Raw genomic sequence first — 17,993 nt, forward strand, 5'->3', positions numbered from 1 at the left:
CTCGGATCCAGAAGAGGGTCTCCTATACTGGGTGAGGTAGACATTCTGACAGATTGTGTTTGATGCTGTTCTTCATAAGAAACGACCCAGTTAGCTGCAAAACCATCATTTCCAACCCAGAACGTGCTTCTCTCTCTGAAAGAAACCTTCTGATATTCATTCACACATCCAAAACTCTCATTTCCATTTTAGCTTTCATTCAGTCACAGGTTTGCCTTTAAAACAAGTTTAATATCAAATTGTCTGTTAAGAAAATTGTCATTTCTGAATTGTCATTTTTTTTAAAGTGTTAGTAATAAATTCTTAACTTTAAAAACTTGACTCTCTTCTTGAAATTAAACACAGAATGGTGTGTATTTCTGGTTATTGAAAAGGCAAAGATTCCTTTAACTTCTGATTAAATAAATAAACTTTTGCTATTAAATTTAATTATCTTAAATTAAACATTAATCTCTGGATTAAAAATAGACCAAGCTCGTTGGCACATGAACTTCTATCGGATATATAATATCGTAGATATTTATATATAATAGAAGCTTCATTGTTAACTGCAAACAGTGTTGATTCTAGTATGTAGTTATAGACGCTACATTGTACAAATTGATACTATTTGCATCATCTGTAATCCAGATTATAATGCCTGGTGGTGTTTGTGAATGATATACTCCTAAAGATAATGGTAGGATTGCTGTTTTTATTAAAAACAATCAAACCAACTTACCAGAAGATTTCTGTTTTATTTCTTTAGCATGTTATGACCTTTTAACACACATTTTAATGAGAACTTTGTGGATAGCAATTATTCATTAGGTGATTAATCTATTCATTTGGTAAGAGAAAGCCAGCTCAGGCACGTACTGAAGAAAATACCCACCATGTGACTTTTTACGTGTCCAAAGGCAGCTTTCTCTAATATGACGAGGGTGACTCGCTGTCAGAATCTCGTCCTGCAGCCCCGTGTCTCATCTCCTCTCGTTAAGTGTTGATTGGACTCACCTGCCCCTCATTACCCTACCCACCAGGGGTGGACTAGGACCAAAATTTGGCCCTGGAGAGCGGTGGGGGTGGGGGGTGCTGCCGCCCGCGGACTCGTCTCTAGGCCGAATGTGAGGTTTAATATGGACTGGGACTGTTAAATTACAAGCAGGGCAGACCGCTGTAACCGGGATCCCTGGCCTTCCAGATCAGCTCATTCTCCACGGGCAGAGATCAGCGGGACATTAGCTACATGCTAACGCGGCAAAACAACTACTACGTCATTGATCTACCACGTTTTTCTTGCTAAAAATGCCTCAAAAAACTGTTAGCTTCAGATTACCATGTAGCTAATGTTCTGCAGATCACCAACTGTGGAGTAGTGTCGGTCCAAGCTGGGCAAGCAGCCCACTTGGCTAAGCGGCCCACCGGGACAGTGCCAGAAGGCCAGTCCACCCCTGCTACCCACTTGTTTCCCTGATTACCCTCAAGTATGTAAACCCTCTTTGTGTCAGATCCTCGTGTTATCTTACTGTCATGTCATCCCACCGGCCATTATCCAAATAAAACTGTTCTTTTTACCAGCCTGCTCTTTTCCTTTTCCCGACCGATTGATTTGACCACCATCATCCTCCATCATCATCTCATCTCAGATTTTCCATCAGGCAGGATATTCTGAAGTTACTTTCTAGAAGTTTATTATAGAAGCGTGACATGAGTCCAAGAAGTACCTGTCTGAACAAATGCATTTGCAAAAAAAAAAAAAAAAAAGGTTTGTTGTGACCGTGGCAGAGTATCATCCAAAATCTATGGATCATTTTGGGAAAACTCTCCCACAAAGACTGCTACAACTATCTAAATCATCATCCATGAACTCTGGAATGAGGTTTTATGTCAATATTGCCATGATTTGTGGAGCTTCCAAAAATATTTTGCTGTAGAATCTTGTTTTTATGGGAAGCTCATAAATTTGAGATAGTTGAATCATAATTACGATAGTGTTATGGTCAGCTGTCGTATTAGAAAGTAGCACAAGTAGACAAGAAGTCCTTTTTTCAAGCTTTATTTGAGCCTGCATCCATGTTCATTCTTTCATGTCCTTCATCTCTCTCTTTCCTACTTCTCTTATCATCTACTGCCCCCTAGTGGTAGACACAACAGATAGTATTTCATAATATAGAGCAGGGGTGTCAAACTCACACGGGGCAGTGGCGTGTCCAGATCTTTTAAAATGGGGTGGCCCAGGTGAGGCACAACTTTGTGCATGGGTGGCACCAATGGTTATGCTTTTATTTTTTGCTTTAGCCCCAAGCTTTATGTGGACAATGAAAAGCCTATTTAAAGGTAAATTAGTGTGGTGGCACCTGGGGTGGCCAATCAGAATCTAAGGGTGGCATGTGCTACCCCAGGCCACTCCCTGGACACGCCCCTGACACGGGACCGAAATGAAACTCTGGGACGGAGTCGAGGGCCAAACTTAATATTTTTTGAAAAAGTGACGGCAAATTTGCACATTTTATTTATCAACATATATGCAATTTTGAACCTTTAAATTTGGAAACAAACTTATTTCTGCATTAACACTAAATGTGGAATAACCAAATTACACACGAGCAAGTCAGTTTTAAATAAAAGGCATCAGTGGTATTCATTACTTGTGGTATAATCAGCATTTTTAAAATCTTTAAAATCTTTTAAATGTTTTCTCACGGGCCAACAACAAAATAAAAATATCATTTTATCTTAAATGAAAATGCAACATCTCACATGTTAACTTTCATGTTTTGGAGCAGAAAAAGAGCATAAAACCAACATATTTAAAGCTCAGTTTGTTCCACTGGTTTACTGTGATGCTCACCTGTTCCAGCCAGATACCTGCATCATGGGGTTGATCTGAGCTGAGGAGGAGACTCCTGTTGTTTTGTTCATCTTCTTCATAATAATGACAACATTAGATGACAACAGGTGCTCACATAGGTTTGTGCTGATGAACATGTCTGAGCAGCTTGACCACGTTGTTGTGTGTCGGGGAGGAAACACAACGACAGCAGCCACAGAGCCGTGCTGGCTTGAGCGTGTCGCTGCTCGCTGGAGTTATATCAGCTCTGTCTGGACGTTAGTTGGAAAACTTTCTCTTTCAGTCGTGAACACATTACTGAGCGGCTAGAATCTCCGTTTCTGGGCTTCAACGTCAGAAAATAGCTGAGTAAACTCGGCGCTGAGTGAGAGGAGTGTTTAGTTTGTCCGAGACAGCGGAACTGCACACCGGCAGCAGGCGCTGGAAAAAACACAAAGGAGGGGGCGCGTCGGCTCCGCGCTGACGCCACAAAGCATCATGGGAGTTGAAGTCTTTGCGGTAAAATCGGCCAGCGGGCCAGTTTTAATATATTTTTATATATTTATCTCGCAGGCCACATAAAAATGCTCCGCAGGCTGCATCTGGCCCGCGGGCCTCTGACATGTGATATAGAGTGTTTCTCAATGTCAAAGCGTCTGGCCTTGTGAGGCGATGTCTTGCGAGGACGGGCGCCTTGCTACTGTCCTTCATTGGTCAAAGAAAATGGTTAAGTGGAACAGACTTGCATCACATGACCGCGGCAGTCACGTAACGTCATGTGACACGGGAGATAACGTTATGTTTTATAGTAGAAGTTTCAATATAAATATATAATGAGCCTTTTACTTTTTAAATTGTGTATATGTTTATTAAATTAAATATATAAGCGAGTTACTACCCGCTAGCCAAGTGAGCAGCAACTTCTAAGCAACTAACTAACCACAGATAACTTCTTTGGATCTAAAAAAACATTTTAGATTAATTTACTTATATTTAAACTTGATATTTGCCCCCGAAGTGACTGCCGGCTTCTGATCCACCATCCTTTTGAAAATATCGCGGTGTATTCTGGGTACTTTTTGACCAAGGCTAGGCTACAAGACACCTCCCGTGTATCCTTCCTCAGCTAGCTAAACGGCTAACAGAGAACAGACGCCTTGGTAGAACATGAACATTGGAACACGTTCATGATGACGTATCTCCTAGGCGACCGGGGCGGGGCCAAAACATCAAGACAAAGTGCCTTGGCTCTGAGAAACACCGATAGTAAGATAGCTCATAATTATGAGATACAATTTTTTTTTATCAGAGTGGTGGGAAGGGACTTCCATAAATACTGCATCCTTAAGAACTTTAAGCAACTTTAAGAAATTAAACCTGCCTAAGTATCACTTTTTCGTCATTTACCTTAAAGCCAACGATCCCCTCCCAAAATGAAAACTAAAGTGCGAAAAATATATAAGCTAGTGGTTTAATTATATTCCACAAATATCCTTGTTCTATATCTCTAGTTATGTTTGTAACTCTCTTGAGATCACTATAATATTTTAAGAACATTTTTCTTTTTATTTTATTCATCCTAAGTAATTAAGACAAAGAGTTCTTTGAGGAAATGTCAGAGTTAAAAAACAAGAACAGAAGCCATTCATTTACAATTGCTTCATTTTTAAATGCATAAAGACCTTTATTTTCAGTGCTAAGAGTGTCAGTGTAAAATAAAAACTTAAATTTTTTATGGCACGGTGTGACGTACACAGTGGCAAAAATCTGAGTTTAGCAGGTGTGACGCAACTTTTTGCGTCCGGTCGTTTATCAAGATGAGTTTTAAAGCCTCCTTTAGACTCACGGAGCAGGAGGAGGCTCGTCTCAGCAGAACGACCGTGCAAACCCGGAGGTGATCATGTTGGTTTCCCGTTTTAAATCCTGTGAAAACCTCTAAAAACATCGGTGGTCACCATGGTTACGAACCGCGGGAAAGGCAAAACGGATGCAGTTCGGAGGAAAAAAGAGCCGCTTAAGAAGCGGTCCAGGTCAAAGACCGGCTCCAAGACCCGCGTCCGACCGGAGAAGCGACACAAGAGCGCCGTGTCCCGGACCAAGACTTCCGGTGTAAGTATGCTGGTGTGGAAAGATACAAATAAACACCAAATCTACCTTTATTAACAGGTAATAACATGATGTAAAAACACACAAATATAGGTTATGAAGTAGAAAATAATGAGACAACATGTGGATCAGAAATATTCATTAGCAAATATGATTTTATCATGTAATTTTTTATAAATGTTTTATAAAATGATATATTGTAAATCTGTATATGTGTACTTTAGGTTTTTAAGCACAACTTATGTTTACTATCATTATTAATAATATTAATGTGCTGTTTCACATTTTTACTCCAGTATTAGACCCTTAAATCCCCCCCCCCCTCCCCCCCCCCGGCCTTTTTCAGGTACAAGATATAAGAAAATACTTTTGACTTTTTTAGTAATTCCTTTGCTCTCTGAGTTTTAGCCCCTCATCACCCTGTTTACTTACAACATCAAACATTTTTGGGTACCGTTGGTCAATTTATCTTTTTAGATATTAATGTTATGCGATTTCCCTTATTTTATGCATTTTAAGCTTATGTTTATTTATTATATAACACAAAATGGGTGCATGTGCTGCTGTGACACTTATTTCCTGTTAATTACAAACCTGTGAAATTTTCTTTCAGGGAGTTTCCGCCAAGAAAGGCAAACGTAAGGATAAAGGTGCAAAACGAGCAAAGAGCATCATCAGGTCAGAAAAGACTCATAATTTGTTGTAAACCATAGAAGTCCGAGACAATCTCTGAGATATTCGATGTCTTAGATGACAGGATCTGTTTTCTAATATTTCTATAATCTGTTCATCTTTTTTATCATAAATATTATGTTAAATTTATCATTATTGAAATTTCAAAGAAATTTGGTAATTATGAAGACCAGACCAAACTGTCTTCTCCTCAGCCACCTCCATTAGCCCCTGGTGGAGGTGGCTGGTGGGACACACCAGGTGTTCCGTACCTGAAGCATCCTGACTCTCCTTTTATGGATGTTTCCTGCTAAGGAAAATTATTCTGGCTTCCTGTATTTGTGATCCTGTTCTTTCCTTCTTCATGGCATCATGACCTTCACCAGGAGCAGCATAAGGACGTAGTTAAAGGAAGCTAAGAGGACGTCATTATCCTCAGAAAGCTCAGTTTTATTGGGGTGTTTTATGAAACTTTCTTATGAATCTCATGAGCTTCTGGTTCTGACATCCCATCGATGACTTCCAGGATGAATCTGGATCTGATCAGTGTCATCACACTGAGGTTTGTCTTTTCTGTCAACAGGAAATCTGCAAAGATTCAGGAGACTTCAGGTAAGAAAACATTAAAATCTCAAGCTAAGTGTGAGAGAATGAAAGAAAAATGTAAAAAGCGTGATATATATGTATGACTGCTTTCCTCCCAGGTGGGAAGAGGAGTCGGCCGAGGAAAAGCTCCAGGTCACCCAAGCTGATCAGCAAATATCAGGCTTCCAACAAGTAAGACACTTAAAATACATAACATGATCCAAATGAGTCCAGTCAGGTTTTATTCTGTCTTCATGCTGTTATTTCTAGTCCTTATAAATAAACAGGGATGTAAAAAATGATCGATACACTGAAATATCGCGATATTTTGTGTTTCGATACTAAATTGATATTTAAAAACAGTGTATCGCTTTTTAGCGAGAATTTACATGTAAACGTTAACGTTATTTCTTTAGTTTGGTGCAATTCAATCTCCGACTGCTAGGTGGCAGCCTTCATTCCGACAGAACAAGATCTCGCCGTAACGCTGCGTGTGTCTCGGAGGCATCTCGTTTGAGTTTTCTGATTAAGTTCAGTCTTAAAAATTACAAATATCCTCTATTATTGCAGTATATATGATGTATTTCTAGATTCTTGCCAACACCCACACCTAATAATGAACAAAACAACCACATATTAACAGATGTTGAATTTATCCAGCTTCAACACAAATAATGAAGTTTATAAGTGAAGTTAAACACACTTATGGGTGTTTTCTTCACTTAAAAAAGAAAAAGAACGAAACTTTTGTTAAATTGCAGAATAAATGAAACAAAACACGTTTTAAATCCTTGTTGATAAACTCATCCGTCATGTTTTTTTACATTTAATAACACTTTTCTGTGCAGCTTATCAAAGTCGATGCAGAAGAAGATCAACGAGAAGAAGAGGAAGAGGCTCGTCAGCAGCAACAGAGTTAGTACCACCGCCAGGCGTCTGGGATCAGCTGTTTTTTACCTCGTTTACATGTTATGTTTATATTTTTGCAGTCGGGTTTAAAGCCCCGGCTCAGACAGGGTGTGCACCCTCCCTTATCAGCTGACGGAGAAGGCGGTGCACCCATCTATCTCCGACCGTCTCCCTCTGCTCGCAGCTGAAGGGAAGGGGGCGACATCTCTATCAGCTGGTGCCAGCTGAAAGCTGGAGGAGCAGCTCTTGTTTATGTTTGAGTTATGAAACGTTTAGAAGTTTCAAATGGTTGAAATGTTAGTTATAAGGCAGATTTCCTAGAAACTAAGGCCCTATTTTAGTTTGTCTCAGGCTGAATGAAGTAAACCAAACAGTGGAAAGATGTGGAAGAGCCATGCCTAAAATCAAAAGTCTCATCTTGATCTTTGACTTCCGTCCTGCAGGAGGCTGAGCCTGAACCTAACTACATCTACGTTAATCAGATGTTCTGATAACAATACATCTGCCTTTTTAAATAATAACTTCCTGAAATGTCTTGTTTTCTTGTGACGAGAGGCTAAAACAGCAAATGTCCGAGTTTTCCCATAAAAATTCCACTTTGTTCGTTTCATGTTTCCCACTTCTCCCAAAAATAAAAATAAAAACATCTCAATGGATCCCTCTCTCTCAACGATGAGCCCTAGAGAACTTTTAATTCTTTTTTTTTTATGTCTGGTGAATTTTCAGAAGACTAAACCCCAGCGGAGACGTCCACCGGGACCTGAGAGGACGCTCAGGGACAGCGAAGACGATAGCGGTTCGTACAAACTAAAAGCAGGAATGTGTATGAAAAAACTAAATCACTCATTTCTTTTCCTGGTGTTTCTGGTACAGAGGATGATGACGACAGCGGACTCGGGACGGCTGCGGATGAAGACAGCACCGGCAGCATGAACCAGAACTTTAATACCAAACCAAACCCAGCCTCATCGCGCCACACAGCAGCCAACAGCAGTCAGTACAGCAGCACACTTCTACAGATACTACGTAGAGGATGGCTTTTACCTTCCAAACACCAGAAATTCAGACAAATGTGCACATTAATCCACATTTCCTCATGGTTTACGAGCATTAATAGACTCAGTCGAGAGAGACATTTATATTCTCAGCCGTCTCCTTTGTGATTCAGAATAAGACACGTTAGTCCAGGGAGGTCCAAACCTTTCAAGACGAGGGCCAAAAAAGTCATGTTTGAATTCAACGGGGGCCCAGGAATCTGATTTTGTTCATTTAAAAAATGCAAATATTATTTTGTATAATTAATTATAAATTTTTACTCTTCTAAATAAATCCCAAATAGGCCTATGAGTAAATATCTGAACATAAACATGCTAGAGAGTGGCGAACTATATCTGTCACGATACGGTGGTGTGGACCTAAAATGCAGTACCCAGGATGAGACGGAGGCAGGGATGAAGATTTTAAGTGAAAAGTCTTTATTTTGTGGGTGAGCCAAAAACCAAGGTAATCCAAACTGGGAGTCAAAATCCAAAAAGCCAAAAATCCAAAAGGTCAAAAAGCAGATTCTTATCTGGGGATCAAGAAACTCTGGTTAAACACAGAGGGACTAAACTGACAGAATCAACAAACATTAATGGACCGACACAAGACAAAGACAAGACAGGGCTTAAATAGACTGGGAGGGGCAATCAGGAAAACAGGCAGCAGGTGTGCGGAGTGAGCTGCTGGAGGGAAGGCAGGTGACAATAATAATCTAAATGGGGAAACAGAACAGAGAAGGGCAGATAAACCTAAAATACAAAATTTAAACCTAGAGACTGAGGGAAGTACACACACACACACACACACACACACACACACACACACACACACACACACACACACACACACACACACACACACAGAGCAGGGGACTGAGAGCCTGGGGGCTACAAGGACACAGAAAATGAAGACCTGGAGGGGCTGGGGAGGAATGAGATGACACGGGACCTGGGAGGAATAATTGTACCGGTTACCACATAAGGCACAAGACTGAGACGAAGACAAGGACACATGAGGGCGCTATGAGACACAAAAGGGAATCTAGAGTGGGATGGAGGACACCAGGAGGCACAAAAAGGAGGGGGCAGACGCAGACCATGACATATATCAACACGGGCAGAGAGGCACATGAGGGGCGGGACTCGCCAGCTCAAAAGTAACCAATCAGAAAAAAAGGCGTAAATGCCGACTGCATCACTTGATGGTAATTTTTTAGCTGTTGTCAAAAATGGCGTCTAGGATGACGCAGACATGAGCAGCAGCAAACTCTGCTTCAGGCGCCATCTTTGTTGTTTATGAGCGTTGCGGTGTGTGACGTAAGCGGCTCAGCGCTGATTGGCTCGGTTAGAATTCTCAGGGGGTGGGATTATTTGAATAGGAGAGTTCCCAGAGCCATGGGGCTGGCTGGTCAGACTATCAACATCCTATTGGAGAGAAAAAATTCATCTTTGTAGAAACTCCAGTGGGGCCGTACAAAATGACTAAGAGGGCCACACTTTGGACATGCCTGCTCTAGCCCCGTCAGAGACTCTGACGGTGATCTTGTGATTTCTCCTCATGGCAGATCAAGTTCATTACAAGGAGAACTTTTTGGTGTATAATTAAATATCTATTTTTAAATTTTAATCAGGAACCTTCCACACCAGAACCTCTGCACCGAACAAGAGCCGTGAGAGAGCCTTCAGGTCAGACTGGTGTTAGCGTTTCATTTCCACTTTAAGCTGAGTAGGAAACAAACTCACCCATCAGGCTAAGATGCTATCGCTAACCTTTTATTCCTTCCACCAGACCCACCACCAAGCCTGATGAGGATGAATCTGACTCTGAAGATGAAAACACCTCCAGAAGGTCAGGAAAGGTCATTTCTTCACTCGGGAGTTTGACAAAAACGGGTGTGACAAAAAATCTGACTCAAAATTTAGATTTCCAGATAAATAAAGTGGATGGATCTTAAAGAAGAAACCTTCTTTTTTGTAAAAGAACAAACAAAGAATTTCAACAGCAAACATACAAAGTAGAAAAGTTTCCATCCATCAGATTCGGGTCATTTTCCACTGATTTAAGCTCAGACTTGAAAACTCTCACTTAAATCTTCAGCAGTAGGTGAATTCATGACTAAAATGTTGATCTTTGCCTTTATTTTCTTTTAATTCTGCAGCATTTAAACAGATTTACAGTCTTCCTTCTCTTACGTTGCTATCGATCACGCTTGATTCTGCCTACAGCTGCCGCCCGCTCAGCGTGTGCACCGGGGAGCTCGTTAGCGCTCGCAGAAGCAAGATGGCTGCAGGAGCAGCTCTAGCCGACACCGATCCTCTGGCCATCGACCAGTCGGTCAGTTAAAACGTTTAAGAAAATCAAAATCTGATCTTCTGTGTTTATTTTAATACTGAAACACGTTTCAGACATTTTCTATGACTCGTTTCTGCCTCCTCGCTGGCTTCAGGTGGATTTTGACAGCATTGGAGGTCTGTCGGGTCACATCTCTGCTCTGAAGGAGATGATCGTCTTCCCGCTCCTCTACCCAGAATTCTTTGACAGTTTTAAGATTCAGCCTCCCAGGTGACCCAGAGGCTCACAGGCTGCAAGCCGACTTTTACACCTGACGTATGAACTCATCACACCTGCTCTTCTCCAGGGGTTGTCTGTTCTACGGCCCTCCTGGAACTGGGAAAACCCTGGTGGCTCGGGCGTTGGCCAACGAGTGTTGTCATGGCAACAGGAAGGTGTCTTTCTTCATGAGGAAGGGAGCCGACTGCCTCAGCAAGTGGGTGGGGGAGTCGGAGCGGCAGCTGCGGCTGATGTTTGAACAGGTAACTGTGCAAATCTGACGTCACCGCGCTGCCCCCTAGTGGTCAGGTGTGGATCAGACTAAAACTGATGCTTACGGTGTGTTTTCTGAAGATAAAACATATGAAAAAGATGAAATATTACTTGTAAAACTCTTAAGATATCATCTGTCCCTTGACTTGTGCCTCTTGTCCCTCCACCAGGCGTATGACAAACGTCCTTCTATCATCTTCTTTGATGAGATTGATGGTTTGGCTCCTGTTCGATCCAGCAGACAAGAACATATCCACAGGTCGTGTCATAATCAGCTGCCCTCTCTTCTCTTTTGTGATTTTAAAGAGCAAGTCACCCCCAAATAAACTATTTTTTTCTGATAAACTATATAAATGCGTGTCTAATCGTGCTGCAGACACGTGTAGTCAATAGTTTTGCACTTTAGTGCATTTTAGTTAAAATTTAAAATTTCTGCCTGAAACTGTCAGTGTTGTACCGTTGTCAGGTAAAAACTCTTCACTGCATTTGAATTTAAATCTGACATCGCCATTGGCTAAGAGGTATGCTATGATGTAAACTGGTAGATTATGATGTCACAATGCCGTGAGTGTGTGTATTTGTAGTGGCTCCACCCTCTCCGTCTGCTAGGCAACAGTATTTGTTGCATTTTTCAAACATGAAGTGGGAGTGAAGTACGCTTCTTGTAAGGGGTGACTTGCTCTTTAAATAATCACCAACTTGTTTTGGTCCATCCTGCAGCTCCATCGTCTCCACCCTTCTCTCCCTGATGGACGGGCTGGACTGTCGGGGTGAGGTTGTGGTGATTGGAGCGACTAACCGGCTGGACTCCATCGACCCGGCGCTGCGGCGTCCAGGGCGCTTTGATAGAGAGCTGCGATTTGGCCTTCCAGACCGAGAGGTGAAATTTCATTCTCGCTTTAACAGTCTTCATTACCACCCTTCTAGATCTTTGTCATTTTTCATGTTTAAGTCTCGTAAGGAGATCCTGAAAATCCACACCCGCCAGTGGAAACCGCCTCCATCTGAGGATTTTCTGGAGGAACTGGCTGAGAAATGTGTCGGTACGTGATTCCACATCAGCTTTAGCTACAACTCTGTTGTTTTTTAACGCAACAGCCTGAATCCCCTCTCTCAGGTTACTGTGGCGCCGACATCAGGGCGGTCTGCACCGAGGCGGCGCTGTGCGCCCTGCGCCGGCGCTACCCACAAATCTTTGGCACCTCCCAGAAACTCCTGCTGGACGTCTCCTCCATCTCCGTCAGCAGATGGGATTTCGTGGCAGCTGTGAGGAAAATGAAGCCGGCCTCTCAACGCTCCACCGCCTGCCCGGCCAGACCGCTGTCCCCCATCGTTCAGCCCCTGCTGGGCGCCGCCCTCCACAGCATCCTCCAGGTTCTGCAGAGGCTGTTTCCACATGCCGAGCGGGGGGTGAAGAGGAAAAGAGAACCAGGTGAGTTCGAGCTGGAAACAGGAAGCCACAGCTGTCAGATTGTGTGATTTAAAACGCTGTGCCTATCAGATCTGACTGCTGGTGTCCTTGACGACGGGCTGATGAGTGGAGGAGAGGACCGCTTCAGCGTTGGTGGAGGAAAAAACAAAACCTTTTTACACTTTGTCAGGTGAGTTTCTTCAACATTCCTCTTTATATCTAAGTGATTGTGATGTGTGACTTTGATGACCTAGACCTTGAGTCTGTTAACATACCTCGTGCTGCTCCGCTGGTTCCTGTAGGAGTGCGGTCAAACACCCGACGTCTCACCGTCCCCGGATGCTCCTGGCAGGTCGTCCTGAGTCTGCTCAGACTTCCCACCTGGCCCCTGCCGTTCTGCACGCTCTGGAGCATCTAGCCATCCATAGTCTGGACTCTGCTGTGCTGTTTGGAGTCAGCAGCACCTCCCCAGAGGAAGCCTGTGCTCAGGTGTGTCCTTTAGACTAAAATCACCTGAGCAGCTGGAATCATCACAGACGAAACTGGAAGATGACATTCTGTTGAATCTGTTTGGTTACATCTGTGATAATTTAATCATCTTTTAATTTAGACGTGATAAAAAAAACTAACAACATTAAAAAGCATGAAACTGCAGCAGGAATAATAAATAAGACGTTTTTATAGAAAAGCTCCAACTCGTGTCCCACCTGCTCAGGTGTTCTCCGAGGCCAAACGGACGTCTCCCAGCATCCTCTACATCCCTCACATCCAGCAGTGGTGGGAGACGGCAGGACCGGCGCTCCGAACCTCCTTCCTCAGCTTGCTTGGCGGCATCCCCCCGTTTTCTCCCATCCTCCTCCTCGCTACCTGCAACACCCGCCATAAGCAGCTGGACCCAGAGGTCAGACCAGCGTTCGTACGGCCACTCCACAAGAAGAAACTCTAACCATCTTGTGTTTTTTTCCCTGTCAGATTCAGTTTTTGTTCCGGGAGGAGTATGGTCAGGTGTACCCCATGACCCCTCCCACCCGGCAGGAGAGAACTGACTTCTTCTACGACCTCCTTTTGAACCAATCCGTTGAGCCTCCTCCCTTGAAGACGGAAACACGTATGTGACTCTGCTTACTGATAACACCTAAAGCTCATTATTTAAATAATTTCTTCCTCCATCAGTGATTCAGGCCACGGAGATGCTCCCGCTCCCTCCTCCTCCTCCACTTTCACCTCAGCCGAAGCTCCTCCCTCCTAGGAAGCTCCGCCTCCTCCTCCGTAGCATCACACAGCGCCTGATCCTAGACCAGCGCTTTAAGGTCTTCACCAGACCTGTCGACACAGAGGAGGTGTGAGGATGATTTGTTTCTGTAATCTGGGTTTACGAACGTTTCGGATCGAGTTGAAGCTGTTTTTGCTGCTCCAGGTCCCAGACTACCTCACTGTCATCGAGAAGCCCATGGATCTCTCCACGCTGCTGAGCAACATCGACGAACACAAATACGCCACCGTCAGCGAGTTCGTGTCAGACGCCGACCTGATTTGGCAGAACGCTCTTGAATACAACCCGGACAGCTATCCCGCAGGTGAGCCTCGGCAATCCAGGCGCACTCACGTGAGGAGTCTTTACTTTTACTGGTGAATTTTAAATAATTTGGTTAATCATCAAACTGATTTTTCATCCTGCTGTTTATTATGAACAGAAATGATTGATTTAGATGTAAAAAAAAAAAATAAAGATTAGGCTGGAACTTTCCTTTTATTTAACAGAAACATGCTAATGTTAGCATGTATGCTAAACTCTAATATGTTTGCGTCAGATCGTCAAATCCGTCTCCGTGCACGCGCCCTGAGGGACGCCATGAGGGCGATGGTCGGAGATGAGCAGGAGGACGAATTAGAAAGAGTCTGTGAGGAAATCCGAGGGTCTCGTGTGAAAAGCGGTAAAAATAATCTAATGGTTTCCAATTTTGTTTAAAACTAAATCAAATATAGAAAATGAATTCTGCAGAGCGAGCGTAAATGTGCTGCTTCTGGTTCGAAATAAGAGTGTGTGATGTCTGAAGTGTGTGTTTTGATAACAGTGTTGTCGTACGGGACTGAGACCAATGGCGTCTCCAGCTCGGCGTCATCCAGAAGCAGCACCGAACCACGAGGTAAGCTGATCATGAAACTGCTGTAAACATCCATTCGTGTGTTTTTGAATCTTTTTAAGTGCATAAACCTTCTAATCACAGAGCAGATGAGAGGAAGGGGCAGCTTCTGTGACGGTAATTCACCCAAGAAGAAACGTTACAAACAAGCCCGAAAATCCAAGTGGAGCACCGGAGTCATCAAGAAACCCAGGAAAACAAAGCCACCCATCACAGCCTCCGATTCCTTCTCCGTGTCCAGGAAATCCAGCTGTGACTCCAGTGCAGAGGAAACCCGAGCAGCTGGAACCCGAGCGCTGAACAGTTCTGCTGATCTGAGCTCGTCCAGCATCTCAGACAGCAGTGATGGAGAGCAGAGCCACCGGAAAGCTAAACGTCACCTGAACGTTGTCACAAGAACACAAAAAGTTCTCATGAATGGACACAGTGATCCCAAACAGAGCCTCGGGCATCGGGCCCAGTCCTCCAGGACCACCCCAGCCCCGCAGAGGATGTTAAAACAGACTTATAGAAACAAACTAGGTGTGTGAGACTAACGGGTTTGGAGCCAGAGCTGTGGTCTTTCCTTACTAACTGTTGTTTTTAAATGGATGAAGCTTCAGATCCCTGCTGATGTGTGAAACAGGAAGTGAAAGTGCTGCTTTGCCGCTTCTGAGCAAGATTTAACAAGCAAGAAAAAAATCCTGGGCGTCAAGCCCAAAAGGCTCAGAGCTGATCTGAGATCAGTTTCCCCATCACAGGAAGATGTGCCGTTGTTTTGGTTTATTCTGCATTGAATTATTTTAGTATGAATGGTCTACTTTAAATGTAATAATAATGTCGTTTGTCTCCATATTAAAGCAGAAATCTGGAATTCTTGTCAGAGGACGCCATCTGGAGGCGGGAAAACACATCACACCTTAAGCCCCTCCCCCTGCTTTCATGATTGCGGCTGGAAGCAAAGGCTCTCTAGTTCGGCGTTCCTCTAAGCAGCTAAAAGAGCTAAAGCACATTGTTTTATAGTTATTATTCTCACGTTATTGTTTAAAATATGTTTTAAGACATATCTCTTGATGCTATTGGCCAAAGCTGAGTGTGCTCAGTTCAAGTTGTATGGGGCTGTACGGCACAGAGGGCAAGCTTAACAAGCAAAAGTTGGCGTATTGCCTACTTCATGTCACTGTACACGCTAAAGGTTGGTTTATGCTTGACGCGTTAATATTAAGTTGCGTCTTTGCGTCATCTTAGCAACCACTCCCCTCTACCGCGCCTCCGCACGGCCCAAAATTTCCGCAACACGCACCTAGGAAAATTTCTAACCACGCGGACGGTCGGGTGCGGAAAAACATGGCGGACCGGCAAGAACTAGTATGGCAGAGGTTCGTAAATATAGACATTTGTATGATTCAGCTCTCAAAGATCACCGTGATCAACATGTTGTTAATAATTCTTGGAGAGAAATAGCTCGCACTGTCGGAAAAGACGAGAACGCTGTTAAAAACTGCTGGAATGCCATGTTGTAAACAGTAATTTTTACTTCTACTATGGTGTAGTGTTGGATGCATGCCGTAGAGCTCCATGCTGCCCCCTACAGTTTGGGAGAATATTGGCTCACCGCAGAGACGAGTCGCATGAACCATAAACGCTGCGAGTTGTGAAGCGCGTTCCAGCCGCGAGCCGCATCACCAAGCGGAAAGTGAATGCGTCAAGCATAAACCAAGCTTAAGACTATCACTTTCATGGATCCTACATAATTCCTGAAAAAGTGAAAACTCCAGATTGCTGCTTTAATCATGCTTGTATGACATTCATTTTTTCATTTAAATCACGTTAAAATTTAAATTTACAGCCAGAAACCATTCAAAACGGGAACAATCTGCATCTCATTAGATGTTAAAAGCCCTTTTATGTCCATGTCTTCCTTAGAAAGACACAGAAAGCACGAGACCAGGGTGGGCAAGGCCGCCGTGCAGAAACAGCTGCTCAACGGGCAGAGAGAAGACGACACGCCCCCAGTGGTCGTCGATCACAACAAACTAAATGTAAGTCACCGTTCTGTAATGATGATGATTGTTATTTCTGATTAGAAGCAGCTGCATCAACATGATCATTTTACTTTATTACTACCATTTTAAACACTGATCCTTACTTATGTATGTCATTTTTGTTTTGCATTAAAAACCAACTGAGAGAAATGTAATTGGACGTGTGTGTATTCCTGAAAAGCATCCCACAGATCACCCTTTTCCCCATCACTCTATACGAGTTTATGCTTTTTAAATGCCAAACATTAGTTTTATTGCAGAAATAGTTTTTCTGGTCTTGGTTCTGTTTTTTAGGACCTGCTGAACCGAGCTGTGGCGAAAACCGAAGGTGCGGAGGTGGAGTCGCTGGAGAAGCTTTACGCTCTGCTGGCTCAGTGCATCTACAGGCACAGAGACCACCACAACAAGACGGGGCTCATTAAGGTACGGCAGCAACATTACCTTTTTAAGTGGCACGGAAAAACTGTTGAGTGATTCTGCCATTTAAATTTTATACCATTCATAAAATCTGTGAGAAATTCCGTTGCACCCTGCATGTAAAAGGCTAACAGAGCTGTTTTGGCTCAAAGTTTCCTGTCTGGTGTATAAATTCTGTCTTTTTTGTGTGTTTTCCAGGAAATGAGGAGAGAAATTGACAGCTTCTCATGAGCACTTTCAAGAAATCCTGAGTTTGTTTGAGTGTTTAAGGATTGCTTGAGTTTTTATGTTATGCAGCAGATCACGTACCTCAGTAAATATTGTTTTCTCAGTTATATTAATGTTTATTTATGTGAAAATTGGCAAAAAATACATTGTGCAGTGTTGTTTTATTAATTTTGTCATCTGTGGTTTAAGAAAATAAAGTGTGTTTTATGTAAAACTGAACAAAAGCTACACTTTAATATCTAAATATTTCTACTTATTTTCAAAGTTTTAATACAGAAAAAAAGTAAAGCTTTATTTTGTTTAAAAGTTGCCATGTCCTCTGTTTCCTGTCAATTAAATATTTTAGACGATGCCTTAATAATGGTATATAATTCTTACTGTTCATGTTTGCTCAACTCACAGTTGGGGCGCTGCACGCTGTATTTCTGACGTCACGGCGTACATGAACCCTCTGCCCCCACGCTGATGTAGGGGAAAAAAAAGTTATGTTGAAGTCATTACGCCAACTGACGCTTCCGGCTCACACAGCTGCCTTCAAAATACTTTCTTACATCAACTTGACCTGAAACGAAATAATTATTTTTTCCTGCATAATGGGTTTAATTTCTCCTAAAATATGTGTAGAAAAGATAACTTATTCCGTTTAATTATTGTTCCAAGCATCTCACGTGACCGCCTTTCTCTCGTATGATTGGCTAATGTACCAAGATAAATGAACAAGGTAGTTCAGTAGTGGTTGGTTGTCTTCATCCGTACAAAAACATGAATTGAAATATCTAGCGGTTGCCATAATTAAAAAAAAAGTATTTTCTAAATTTAAA

At 42.8% G+C, this 17,993-nt stretch overlaps 1 protein-coding gene across 1 annotated transcript; it reads left to right on the top strand.

Moving 5' to 3' along the window:
* Positions 1–4,637: 4,637 nt before the first annotated feature.
* LOC107394427 (ATPase family AAA domain-containing protein 2) lies at positions 4,638–17,403 on the top strand. The gene is made up of 28 exons (XM_015973356.3): positions 4,638–4,921; positions 5,532–5,596; positions 6,174–6,202; positions 6,295–6,367; positions 7,024–7,090; positions 7,811–7,880; positions 7,958–8,077; positions 9,756–9,810; positions 9,914–9,973; positions 10,351–10,459; positions 10,572–10,687; positions 10,764–10,938; positions 11,119–11,207; positions 11,669–11,828; positions 11,901–11,991; positions 12,066–12,380; positions 12,450–12,549; positions 12,662–12,848; positions 13,075–13,260; positions 13,332–13,467; positions 13,533–13,699; positions 13,777–13,936; positions 14,171–14,293; positions 14,435–14,506; positions 14,588–15,025; positions 16,409–16,524; positions 16,822–16,950; positions 17,143–17,403. Exons 1-28 carry the CDS (start codon positions 4,769–4,771, stop codon positions 17,173–17,175), a joined length of 3,594 nt encoding a protein of 1,197 aa, XP_015828842.3. The 5' UTR covers positions 4,638–4,768; the 3' UTR covers positions 17,176–17,403.
* The last annotated feature ends 590 nt before the right edge of the window (positions 17,404–17,993 follow it).

Source organism: Nothobranchius furzeri, chromosome 19 (genome assembly GCF_043380555.1).
Source record: "Nothobranchius furzeri strain GRZ-AD chromosome 19, NfurGRZ-RIMD1, whole genome shotgun sequence".
Lineage (NCBI taxonomy): Eukaryota > Metazoa > Chordata > Actinopteri > Cyprinodontiformes > Nothobranchiidae > Nothobranchius > Nothobranchius furzeri.

Excerpts from the sequence above, each read along its gene's own strand:
- LOC107394427 (XM_015973356.3), top strand. The coding sequence starts at position 4,769 with ATGGTTACGAACCGCGGGAAAGGCAAAACGGATGCAGTTCGGAGGAAA. Across the intron at positions 13,468-13,532 it reads TCCCTTGAAGACGGAAACAC|TGATTCAGGCCACGGAGATG; the intron begins GTATGTGACTCT and ends TTCCTCCATCAG. Across the intron at positions 15,026-16,408 it reads GACTTATAGAAACAAACTAG|AAAGACACAGAAAGCACGAG; the intron begins GTGTGTGAGACT and ends TGTCTTCCTTAG.